We start from the raw sequence: 13,366 nt of genomic DNA, 5'->3' as shown, positions 1-13,366 counted from the left end.
CCTTCCACCCACCCCCTGGCCTACTAAAGCTGCTTACCGTATTGTCAGAATGTCCAGTCTTCCCAGCCCCCTGGTGCAAGGTTCTTTTAATCATATTTTGTTTCGGGTTGTCCCTTGACAGCGTCTTTGGTCTTGGCCATAGTGAGTTGGAGTGTGACTGTTTGGGTTGTGGACAGGGTGTCTTTTTATACTGATAACGGTCAAACAGGTGGCCAATTAATACAGTTTTAACAAGTGAGGGAACAGAGGAGGCTCTTTAAAGAAGAAGTTATAGGGTCTGTGGGAGCCAGAAATCATTGTTGTTTGTTTGTAGGTTGACCAAAATACTTATTTTACGAGGAATTTACCAATTATATCATTAAAAATCCTACAATGTGATGTTCTGGATTTTTTTTTTTCTCATTTTGTCTCTCATAGTTGAGGTGTACCTAGGATGAAAATTACAGGCCTCTCATCTTTTTTAAGTGGGAGAACTTGCACAATTGGTGGCCGACTAAATACTTTTTTGCCCCACTGTAAATGATTCACAGAGCAACAAGTTCACTGGATCTTTCTAGGGTGTGTCTCAGGGGGAGCCCCGTCCTAATCTGTATGCAGGAATGTTTTAGCTTTAGAAAACTGAGCTGTGTGTTTGTGTTTGCTCTGGGTTCACTACAAGGTTAAACTGTATAAATAACATAACAATATAACAAAAGCATAAGGATTAAAAGAGAAAGAAAACTATAGAGTAATATATGACATTTCCTTTATCGTGTGTCCATCTGGTGTCAATTTTGGGACAGTGTGACAGGGGCTTTAAGGACTGCATAACATTTACAAATCATGAACTGATTACTTGACGGGCTAGATAATAATTCACAACAAGTTTTATAATCCATTAATGTTTTTTCTTGTCTGTCTTCCATCTTTTATCGTTAATTCCCAATTGCAATATCAGTCAAAAATCATCGCAATTAGTTATTTTTAACCAAATCGTGCAGCCCTCTAAATGACAGAAACTCTTTGTGAAAGTGAAAATGTTCTGCTTTGTTTTGTTTTGGGAAAGTTCGTAATTTTCGGACTGTTGGTTAGACAAATGAAGTTATGGAAATATGTCAACTCGGATTCTGGAAATATATATTGTTGAAAAGTGTATTAATTGGGATATAATTGTGTGTGTGTGTGTGTGTGTGTGTCCTCCAGGGGAAGACGGCAGCCCAGCAGGCGGAGGGAGACTCTGAGCTCGCCGGCTTCCTGAACGCTCAAAAACACACACCTTCTGCCAACCACGAGGACCTAGAGACGGCTGTCTGAGGCACACACACTCACACACACTCTCTGGACTCTGCACACACTCGTAGTGGAGACGAATCTGGGAGAGAAAGTGTAAAAAAAAACAGACTCTGCAGACGAACAGTGAACTGCCTCGGCTCCCAGCAGCACCGCAGTGGACATTTTAACGGTCAAATATTTATTTGTATTTATTTATTCATATTCTATTTATTGGTTGTGCTGATTGGTTGATTGACTGAGTGTTTGCTCGTTAAGGTTTCAGGATGTAAGTGCACTTTGAGCGGCCGCCGTGAGCTGAACTCGTGAAAAAAAAGTTCATATTTTAAGAATGGGTTCAATGTGTTGATGAAACATTTAGAAAATATTTCTGTTATGACATAAATACTACAGTTTTATATATGTTTACCCTATGTGTGCCAAAGACATTACAGTAATGTAGTGTCATATCTATTTAATGTTCCTAGAAACTATCACAGTGGTTTGTTTTTCACATAAATCTCTGCTTTCATACCAAATGATGTAATCTTAATGTTTCCATCAGCATACCAGGGTCCACACTTTGATGAGGTTATTAAAGAATAATCTTATTTCAACTGTCTCACATTAGTCTGAGTTCAGAAGGAAGGAAACTTTATTTTTTATCGCATCCAACGTTCACATACAAATACTGAAACAAAACAAGTACAGGCTGTGGTCCAATGTTTGGGATATTAAACAAATAAAAATACTAGTTAAATACACACATTTAATAATATATATATGTTGGTTGCATACTAACTTTATTCTTAGGGTTCGTACAAGGTTGGGAAATGCTTCATTTTAACTTTAGAGTAAAATAATAAAAAGATGTTAAAGGCTTTTGAGTTTAGGAACCTTTTAAAGTGCTTGAAACCAACATTTTACATTTCCAGGCCCCTAAATAATAATAACAATAACATTTTTATACAGCTGCTTCAAGTTTATATTGATCTGTATCATAAAATAGATACGTTTTGGAATTACTGGTTTATTCTACAAAGTTAAATCCGGAAGAACACAACTCCCCCCATGCCCCATGTTAACCTTGTTTACAGAACGTCTGGACACAGATGGTACAAATTGAAATCTGAAATATAAAACTAAGCCTGTATCGGCTCAGTAGGGGGAAAAAACACAAAAGTTTAAATTACCCATAATGCAGGCTGTTAATTATGGAGGACGGAACCTTTTTTTTTAAATGGTGTCTTAAAATTCTTTTTTATACTTTAAGACGTCTGACTCTGACACTGTTAAATATTTAAACTTTTCTTACTGTGCCCTTGACCCAACAACGCTTTCATACGCAGCGTGTGTGTGTGTGTGTGTGTGTGTGTGTGTGTGTGTGTGTGTGTGTGTGTGTGTGTGTGTGTGTGTGTGTGTGTCAGTCACAATATTCCTCATTCCATATCGAAGCAAACATTAAAGGAGAACTTGTTGCTTTTCTGCAGCATAACTGCATTGTGTGTGTGTGTGTGTGTGTGTGTGTGTGTCTGCAGCAGCATTTATCCAAGAAGAAAAGAAAAGATCTGAGCCATATTCAATGCAATATGAATAGATGACGTCTCTTTTCATTTCTATATTAATCGTTTACATTACATTAATGTTTTGACCATTTAGCACCGAGGAGGATTGAATGTTTGATTTGACTTCAGTGCTGGTTGGGTAAATGATTGTCTTGTTATTTAATTTTAATTTTGTGTGCATGTACAGTATGTCCATGGATTTAAAACAGCCCTGTTAGGTTTCTTTTCATATAACCTGTTGTAAACTAAATTGAGATATAAAGTTGGAGCTGTTTTCTTCAAAGTATGTGAGGAACTATTCAGTGTATCAAGTGTAGCCGTCACAGAAGTTTGAAGGCTTTTAAACCTAATGTACATTATTGAACAACAACATGGGGAAATCACATTTTCAATAAGACTTTTTTTACGAGTGATTGCTTAAGTTTGATGTTATTATACTGATTTATTCCTGTTTTCTTTCACACAGAGAGGAAGCTTTATTCTGATTACTTATTAGACTTCTTCCAGAGCTTTCAGATATATTTGCCAGACTTCCTTCTTATGATTAAAAGCTCCAGAAGACATCAAATGTTCAAAAAACCTTTTTAATATTTCCATGATGAAGAATTCACCTTTCAGGTTGTATTTTTAGGTTTATAGAAGTCAAAATGATTCATCATTAACTTATTAACACAGGTTTTACTTCGCTTTTAATATAAAAGGACAATTTACTTGTCATAGTTAGTCCTCCTAATGAAATGATAATGCTTCTCAAATTTTGGAAACAAAAAATCTAAATTAAAAAAAGCAATGTAACCAGAAATATACCTCAGTATTTTTTTCGAGACATTAGATTTTATTTTCATATTTCAATCTAGTCATTAATTTGTTTCTCGTTGTTATAGCAAATAAAAAGCTAAAATTGCTAACAAATATATTAATAAACCGGCAAAGTCAAACATTGTTTTCTTTTCAAATTAAAAACAATGTTTTGCTTTGGGGTATTTATAAAAAAGCTCATATGGCACTCCTGGCTTACAGCTTTTCCTTTTAAAAATGTTTGGGATATTCTGCTTCACATTCCTTGACCAAATCCAAATGTTTAGATTATAAATTTGAGTTTTCCTGTCCAACTTTGTTGAATCCCCAAATGTTTTAAGCCGAAGGACTTCTACGATGGCTACCGCTTTCACCCTCCAACTCTGAGACTTCCTCTGAGTGTCTGGAGATTATAAAACAGAACATGTGTGTAAATGAAATTCTAACCTTTCCTACAAAGAGACTATATAATAGTCAAAAGCTCTGAAGGACATGCACACACGCTTCTCATGGAGTAGAAACGTTGTATTAAATCGTCTCTCATCAGCGTTAGTTTATGCATGGCGTTTCCTTACCTCCTTCCTCGGGATTATGTTCTGGTAATGGCATAAAAGATGGCATTGCTGTTGTTTTTAATTATTATAGTTTGAAATGGTTTCCACCTGAGTTTCCTCTGATGTTGGACTTTTGCTTTTGTATTTTTCTGCTGATGATGATGATGGGATTACTTGAAGTTTGTTGTTTTATTTTATTAATTTGTTAAAAGAAGATGTGATGCTGTGAGTTTTGACGTTATTTCCTGTCTGAATCTATTTCTAACTGTTTCCTCTTTCTAAAGCCAAAAACATTGTTCTGGAAACAACAGGATGTAATGAAGAAGTTAATTTTCGAATGCAAAATGCTCCAGAGTGTGCTTTATAATGTGTTTTTTTATCTTTGGGTTAAAAGAGCAGCATCTAATATACTACGAATAATAATAGTAATCATTATTATCATTGTATATAGATACACTTTCAAAATCCACTTTAAAAAGTGCTTCACAAAAGCAGCAAAATAGACCTAAAACATTAAAAAAGATAGAAAAACAGTAAGGTGTATTAAAACCGTATTGTGTAGAAAGAGTGAATATCGGAAATAAAAAGGATATTTAAAGATTGAATATATATATATAAAACATTTGAAGTACTAACCTAGACACTAGGGTTGTTAATATCTGATAAGCTTCAGTATGGTATAAAACATTCCTGTAAATCATTATCAGTTGTCTAAAAGGGTGTGTAAAGTTATATTGGTGTGTTCAAAAGTCAAAAAGTGCTGATATAATATTTCTAATTGGTCACATGCTGCCAGTTAAAACGCTTTAACCTCTTTTAAATCTTCCTTGTGCTTCAGAAATCCAAAATCCAAGAGGAAATAAACGTTCCTCCATACAGCCGTGAGAACTCCACCCTGAATGTGACATAAGACTGTGAGGCTTTTGAGACGGCTGAGTCACATGGGCGGGAGTTTCCAGTGTTTACTGCCAGCATGTAACAGACTAACATACCTTTGGGAAAAAGAAGTGAGATCAAAACGTCCCTCTGTGGACTGAACCGTCCATATTCCTATTTTTAGTTGAAGGAGTTCTTGCCCATATTGTCTTCAAAAAAATCCAGAATTAAGGAGCTTTTGGTTGTACATTTCATATTACAACCAAAAGCTCTAAAACAGATTATTATTATTATTGTCATTATTATTATTCAACCTTTTTTCACTGTTTTCCTTTTCACTAGTGGAAATGGGCTTCCATAGACTTTTCTAGACCATTGATTCCCAACTTAACTTTTCTGTTACTTCACTTGTGTCCCCTTCACACGATCTAATTCTTATCAACAGTTTAAAATGTCAAAGTATGTATCATCAGTTTAATTTCTTTTATTATATTAAGAGTAACATGACCGCTGAGTCAGCATCAGGTTGAGTCATGTTTGGATAAAGGCTGAGTTGCACTTATTTGAGGTCATGATTCAGGCATGGCAGCAATGTGTAAAGGAAAAGAAAAGGATCACTTCTTGGAAAAAATAATTCCTCTCGTAAAACAATTGAAGTCTTTTGATAAGTATTTAATAACTGACACGAATACTCAAAACAAAAGCATGTTTGGTTTTCTGTTTATCACGAACACAAAAAGGATCTAGAAGTTTCCTTCACAACAAAAAACTCCAACTACTGATCGGTTATACATTTGGTGAACTTTTAAAATGTTATGGGAAGAAAAAATATATACATACATATTTATTTGAGAGATATATAAACGTTGTACAGTAATTTCATTTGAGTAATCTTATCATTTTAGAATTAATAAAGTTGCAATTCATAATTTTTTACTGTGTCTTTTAGTAGGAAATCCTTTGTGTTTCGGCTAGAAGGAGCAATGTAGTAAAACATAATTTTGTAGGCTTTTTTCAGAGTACTCACATTTGGAAAATTGTATCTACTTTTGGTTAAACTGTAAAAATAAGTGCAACATTATCATAGAAATCAAAATGTATGTGTATTTTTTGTGTTGTTGATCGTGTGAACGATCGTTCTGAAAAGTACCGGTAATACTAATATTGCATCATCACGTAAGACGTAAAAATACGTGATGACGTGCGCCGACATGTGACCCGACTCTTTAAAACTTCAGAGGATCAGTTGCTGAGCGGTAGTGGAAGAAGAATCATTTCCGGATAATTTAGCTACCTTTTAAATCATTTCGACCGTAAGTACTCGTGTTTTATGTCTTACAATGCTATATTTGAATGGAGGTAGTGTTATTAAGTGTGTATTTGTAATTTCAGGCAGTTTATTAAAGTTAATACTAACCTGAAAAAGTTGGTTTTCGTCCAAGTGACGAAAGTTAAACTTTTTTTATATCGTCAATTTAAAACTGCTTCATTAATAGTGGTTCAATGTTTGGTAGATTTTGTAACCAAAGAGTTGTCCAAAAAGTATTTTTAATAATACTTAGCATGTTGTATGGCCACCCTTAACCATGGTAGCCAGTTAAGTGAAGTTAGACAAACTAATAATGTTTGTAAAGTGTACTTTCACAGTACAGTGACACTTCAACATTCGTAACTGACACTAGCTCTCTAATGCATCTAAAGTGGCTTCAAATACCGTTTCAAAGGGCCTCTTATGAGTAAAACATGTCGTGTAGCAGTAAATAACCTTATTGTTAAATCCTGGTCCCTTTTTTGGTGTTTTTGTGAAAAAGGCAGGTTGTTTTTAAGTTAACAGTTTATGGTAACCTGTTTCGACATGACCCAGTTTTACTGTAATGTGTGCACCCAACAGAGGGTGACACATTGCAGTAAAACAGTAACAGAATAAAGCAAAACAGTTTATAAAATAAAGATAAAAGGGATTTGTACATTATTATACTATAGATGAGATCAATTTACAGTATTAGAAAAATGTTAATTCCACACTTTCTAAGGAGGAAGCTAAAAACCATACAATAATCTGCAGCAGGAAAATAATGATTTAAAAGAATCCATTCCCTAATCAATAGAAACTATTACTACTGTGTTTACTATTAAAAGTGAATGTATCAGTTGTGTAGATGTTTCTTAAATGTGCTGCTCTGCTGGTTTGTATTAATATACAAATGAAAACATCTGGGCTTTTGATGTTCAATTGTTATTTAATGGATCATTATCAATCAGGCATTTGTCACATTTTTCTCACATTGTATCAACCAATTAATGTGATCACTAGTTGCAGTTGTAAATATAACCAAATTACTCTTAAAATAGCAAAAAAACAGACATTTAAAGAATAATAAGAACACAAGACAAATAGAATGATATTCATTACTACTAATGTCCTGAGATGTGAAAGCACCTCTTGCTACAAATTCGACATTTTTAGTTATATCTCTTTCAATTTTATAAGCATATTCATGATTTAATTTGTATTCATCTACAGTGAAACAACATGGCGAACGGGCACGTGAAGATCCATGACGTGTTTAACAACCAAACCGGCCTGAACAGCAGTATTAACTGTGACGCTAAAGCTACCTCAGGCTCGGACGACATGGAGGACTCGGAGGAGCTCAGGATCCTCAAGGCCTACTTCAACAAGAGACAGCCAAAAAAACCTTCATCTGCACAGCACAGACAGACTCCAGTAACGGGGAGCACAGACGATAACAAACTCTCCCCTCAAACTGAAATACAGGAGAAGAAAAAGAAGAAGAAGAAGAAGAATCATCTTTTCCCCAAACTTCTTAGCTGTATCAGACCTGGAAAACAAGAAAGAGAAGAGCCATACGATACGAGGCCTGATGATGGCGTGGAAGTTCGTTCTTTAGATCCCCGTAAGTATGAAGCTACAGCCCCAGATTACTCCACTACATCTCCTGTATGATCAGAAGGGCTGAATCTAACAGTTGATGTTGTTTTATGATTAATTTGAACAATAATCTTGACAGAAGAAAGTTCAGAAATGTCTTAAAAATAACTATGAAAGTCTAAAGCGCTGGAGGTTTCAGGGGTATACATTCAATACATAATACTTGGGATATTTAAAACGATAATGCAAATAAATTGTAATTATAAGTAGCTTTCTAGAGACCCAAAGACTCTTGACAAAACCAGATAAGACAGTCCATACAATTTAAGATGCCACTGGAAATACAATTATGAAAAAGTACAATGACAAAACGCAAGTCAAGACGAAACTGTATTTAAAAGGAGCATGAAACTGTTCCCATCCCAATTATTCTTTGACTCTTGCCAAGTCATCTTGTTTTGTTCTTTTGCCAAATTAAAAATATCAGTTTTTTCAAATGAAGTCAAGGCGTTTAAATGACGTTGTAAACATGCAGCCACATGTTCTTCCTGATCATTCCCCCAGCAGCTCTGAGTCAGACCTCGTGGCTTCTCCCTAAAGTAACAGTTGGTCATTGCTTTTCAGGATGATTTGTTTTATTCTTTGGAAAAGCCCGTCTAAGAAACAGGCTCAGACTTGTGACTGTCAACACGTGTGCTTATTCTCTCGTGCTAATTTCTTATTTGTCTGTTTATTATTTATTTCAGCTATAGGGACAGGTGAGGTTGTGACGTACCTAGTGGAAGAAGAAGAGGAGGATGATCTTAAAGATGTAGAGGTAGCGAGCAGACTGACAGACATCGCTGATGAGATCCCGTTCCTTCCTCCTGATATAGAGACAGACGCGGCAGAAGGTGAGTTTCGGATTCAGCCCTTCAGAATAAAAGTCTTTCAGAGAAATACCAGGCCTACGGCAATTTCACATTCTTCTCCAAACCTCTTATTTCCACCTGATGAATGCTTCTAAATCACCTGCAGATATAAACCTACAATAGGTGTTTCCGCCTGACCAGGGCTGAGAGGGCGTCCATCCCGAGAGCGGGGGGGGTTGGGGGTTGGGGGTGGTGTTTTGAATTTTGACTTGAGCCGTCCCTTATTGATACTGTTTACGTTAGTGAGCCGGATCATTTGGCTCTATCTCTTAAAGTGCCGGCTGATTTCGGCTCCTAAACGGCTCTTCATGTTACCACAGTTTACAACGGAGCCTAAGTTTCGCCGCTGCGAGGCTCTGGAGCTCGCAGCTCACGCGCTTGCTCCACTTTTCCAAAAGCCCCCCACTCACCGAGTCCAAATCGCGCACGTTCGGTGTTGTACTGTAGCAGGCACCGCCGATGTCGGGTAAACTATCTTCAATACTCGGAAAAGAATCCCACCAGACTCCTTTCCCCCTCCAACAGCGGGATGTCCTTGTCCTTTTTCCTTTTCGTCATTTCAAGTGATAAAAACTCTCGATCTTCTCTCGAATTATTAATATTTTTGGACGCCCTCTGCTCGCGTTCAGGGCGTCCCGAGCTGAAAAAGGGCGTCGAATGGCGGCAAGACGCCCCCCTGGCGGAAACGCTGCCTACAATGGAGCGAAGATGATCACCTTAATGAAATCACTGTTTCAAACACACTCAAGAGACTGTTCACCATAACCAGCCTCCCTCAACACATCAGAAACATACTCTGACATATATGATTTAATCAATTGTTTTAATTAAATACAGGCAATTATGCTTTACATGGCCTTTTAGTGTTTACAATGTGCTTGGTTTGATCAAAGCTGAAAAAGTTTTTGGTGATTTTGTAGTAATGAGGTATTTGTTATCTTCTTGGACGTGATTGTTAATCATGCGTCTTGTTTCCTAGATGAGAACGTGGAGAGGATAATCGGCCTGCTGCTCAGGGAGTGTGGAGACCGACTGGACGAGAAAGTAAGAAACAACTTTTACAGATATCTAAAGTTTCCTTTAACCTTTTGAATGTTCTTATAGGAAACTTTTTCACTGCAAAATGTGGAAGTCGTTCATGTTTGTAATGCGTTTTTATGTTTTCATGTTGTTTCTTGAGCCAATTTGGTCAAATTTGTGTTTAAAAAAAATAAATTGTTGTGACTTTAAGCCTATTTAAACAAAAAAACCTATTTCAGTTTGTTAAATGCAGATCAGTTTTCTCCTCAGTGTTCATTGAGTCCTAACCTAAATAAATTGTTTCTTGTCTCCACCAGGAGCTGAAAGGTTCTGGTATATCCCTAGAACTTTTTTCGGACTACAACTTCTTTAGGAGGCTAATGCAGACGCTTCTCATGAGGATGGGCCTCAGGAGCCCCGACCCAGACTCCCCGGGTCCAAAAGCATCTCCCAAAACTCAGATCGCTGTCACCTGTGAGGTGAGGACAACGTTAATGTTTTATCAAAAAGGTTTAAAGGGATAGTTTGAATCTTTTGAAGTGGGGTTGTATGAGTTATTTAGCTTCATCAGTGTATTGCCTACAGTAGATGCAGATGGAGGAATGTAACAGATGTAAAGCCACCAGACTCTTTTGAGAAAAGCAGTCATTTGACCTCTCAGAATAGGGGTCTGCTTGTCTACCCTCTCTGCTTGTCTCAGTCGTTTAGTTTTTGTTATTGTATGACTTTGGTGAATTTGAAATAACCAATTTGAAACACTAAAATCACACAAAAACACAAACAAGGAACCAGTAGATCAACCGTTTCCGTGTTCTGAGAGGTTAAATTACTGTGTTTTTTCAATGGGCATTGGACACTTTGAAGGGAGCATCAATAATGACTTTAGTTTGAGGTGAAGTTGTACAAATATTCTTCATAAAACGTACAATTATATTGATGTTTTTAGACGTCTAAAACATGATCTGATGCGTCCACATTAGTACATTGCTTTTATTCCTGCTGGTTCTCGTGTCTGTTTCTCCAAACTGGGGACACGCTGAACTTAAATCACCTCATACAAACCTACCTAACTATCCCTTTTTAAGTGAAAAGCTTTGCCTAACTGACCAACATGTAAATGTATTATCTTTTTTAATCTATAAACATGACGTATACTGCACGCCTGTCTGTCAGGGGAGAGGGATCCTCCTCTGCTGCTCTCCCCAAGGTTTCTTCCATTTTGATTGACTAACAGTTGGAGTTGTTTGTGTTCCCCGCAGGTCACCACCCGTCTGTCAGCGCTCCACACACTGCCCACGAACCGACTGTTGGGCCACGGAGCCAGATATCTGCAGCAGTATTATTCCTCCTGGGCCCAGCAGCAGGGCGGATATGTAAGCAACACACCACCTGTTGATATCATTTAAAACAATTAGTCTGACCTTCAACTCTTTCAATATCTGTATTTTCCTCTCTTTCACAGGAGGAAGCCTTTCACAGTGACGATGAGGAGGACGTCGAGTGAACAGAACATTCTCAAAAAAATGCAAAAGGACTAAAATCAGACTCGGGGAAACAAATGTATTATTCTGCCACTTCAACTAACATGCAAATAAAGCCCAGAGCATTAACGTATCCGCAGCTGCATGCATTAGAATAATATATAATTGTGTTATTCTGGGATTAAAAGCACACATATTTGTATTGTTCAGGTTTTTCAATGAACTTTAGCCAAACACAAAACTATTATCCTGCCATTGATAGCTACCGTTGTTTGCGATTTTAATTGTTATTTTGTAAAAAAATTGTTATTCAGGGAGATAAAGGGTAACTAGCAATTTTAAATTAGAACTATTTATGCTGTTGAATTTACGTAAGACAATGACATTTTGTAGCATTTGCACTTTTTTATAAAAAATGAATGTTTTTAAGAGTTTCTGAGGGATGCACAATGTGGGTTATCTGTAATTGTTCCTGGTTTTAATTGTTTTACTTATGTCAAAAGGTGCCAAAGAAACTTCTGTTTCAGAATTACGCATGAATGCTAATGTACATGACTTGAAATAAACTGTTCATTGTAATTCAATCTCAGTTTATATCAAGGTGTCCTTTCTTCCTGTTTTTTTAACTCCTTAAATTAAGTTTTTAGTTTTTGTAACTATTGAACTTTAATCAATTAATAACGAACAGTAATATTAATATCACAACATAGTGAATGTAATGTAATTACATGTAATGTAATGTAACATAATAATATATAGTTTATGTCAAAACCAATTAATATGACAGATAAGTACTGCAAGGGTCAATAAACAAAATATTTTTTGAGGATCTCTCATATGATTTACTGAATTGTTAGAATCATCCTCCTGTGCAGGGTACAGTATGTAATAACTTGACGTGCTGTTACTTTATTATAATTACACATTCCTATGCAGAGACACGCTCTTGCTAAATAAAGTGGAAATGGCGCCACATTGTGGTCAAACTAGAAAGGGCAAATTCCACTTCCACTCCACTTTTTTAATCATTTATTTTTTGTCTTCATACTGTTCCAATACGTTGCCCAACGAGACGTTATTTGTATTGAGTTTTGATCAATATCTAAATGAACTCTAAAGCACCTTGCTCCAATTATATCCCAACTTTAAGACATGTACACCGGGAAGTTATTTTTGGTAAATAATTGCATAAAGAGCAACAGGTCACATCAAAAATAATATTTGTAAGTTAATCATGGGCTTGTAATGGATCAAATGTTTGCCGAATTAAAGATAATACTCATATAAATAGAGTGATAATTGTTATCAAGATTGCAAAGAGTACACGCCTCTTGAAAAATTGTTTATCTTTAAATCAGCATTTCTTTGAACTGAGCTTGGCGTGCTGTCCTTTCTAGAACAAGCTGTTTTGACACTTCGCGCTGTGAAATGAGATCCAACCCGTTCCGCCGCTCGCGCTCACCGCCTCAACCTGCTCACCCGCAACAAGCACGAGCGCCAGGAGGACACAGTCTGTGTCACCGGTGACGTCTCACCTGTCGGTCTGTCTCGCAGCTCCTCAGTCCTCACACCTCCACCGGGCAGCAGAGCAGGAGGAGTGTGCGTGATGTTTAACGTCGTGCACCAGGTTCGGAAGTACGTCCCCACGCGCTCCTCGGTCACGGAGGACATCCCCGTACGGACCGTGCAGGTGAACAAATCCCTTGGGACGCTGCGCGAGGCACCGGAGGCTACCTGGCCGCCCCCGGGCGCTAAAATACGGATCTCCAAGGCCAATAAGGGCGCGGCGGTGCGAGCCGTCCGGCGGCACCCCCCGTCCCCGCAGCCGGCCAGCCTGGAGAGCCTGGAGGCGGCTTGGAGCGAGAGGGCGACCCCGGAGGTGAAGCCACTGGAGAGGAGCCCCGAGGTCAGTAACGGAGAGCCAGCCGGGATGGAAGGTGGAGGAGGTCCTCCCCGGGTCAGGAAGAAGGGGTTCAGACCCCCGGATGTGAGGACCATCTTCTCCCCCGGAGAGAGGGAC

At 37.6% G+C, this 13,366-nt stretch overlaps 2 protein-coding genes across 2 annotated transcripts in view; both read left to right on the top strand.

Moving 5' to 3' along the window:
* Nucleotides 1-13,366, top strand: part of cp (ceruloplasmin) — a 737,508-nt gene that overhangs the window by 583,333 nt on the left and 140,809 nt on the right. The window lies entirely within an intron of this gene.
* Nucleotides 6,250-11,930, top strand: LOC104951392 (uncharacterized). Its single transcript, XM_010778035.1, has 7 exons — nucleotides 6,250-6,354; nucleotides 7,566-7,959; nucleotides 8,681-8,827; nucleotides 9,825-9,889; nucleotides 10,183-10,344; nucleotides 11,125-11,238; nucleotides 11,328-11,930. The coding sequence occupies exons 2-7, from the start codon at nucleotides 7,575-7,577 to the stop codon at nucleotides 11,367-11,369; spliced, it is 915 nt and encodes a 304-aa protein (XP_010776337.1). The 5' UTR covers nucleotides 6,250-6,354; nucleotides 7,566-7,574; the 3' UTR covers nucleotides 11,370-11,930.

This window comes from Notothenia coriiceps, unplaced genomic scaffold (assembly GCF_000735185.1).
Source record: "Notothenia coriiceps isolate Sejong01 unplaced genomic scaffold, NC01 NC01_scaffold00018996, whole genome shotgun sequence".
In the NCBI taxonomy this organism is placed as follows: domain Eukaryota; kingdom Metazoa; phylum Chordata; class Actinopteri; order Perciformes; family Nototheniidae; genus Notothenia; species Notothenia coriiceps.
This window is presented reverse-complemented; position numbering and strand designations above follow the sequence as displayed.

Excerpts from the sequence above, each read along its gene's own strand:
- LOC104951392 (XM_010778035.1), top strand. The coding sequence starts at position 7,575 with ATGGCGAACGGGCACGTGAAGATCCATGACGTGTTTAACAACCAAACC. Across the intron at positions 7,960-8,680 it reads AGTTCGTTCTTTAGATCCCC|CTATAGGGACAGGTGAGGTT; the intron begins GTAAGTATGAAG and ends TATTTATTTCAG. Across the intron at positions 9,890-10,182 it reads GAGACCGACTGGACGAGAAA|GAGCTGAAAGGTTCTGGTAT; the intron begins GTAAGAAACAAC and ends TGTCTCCACCAG.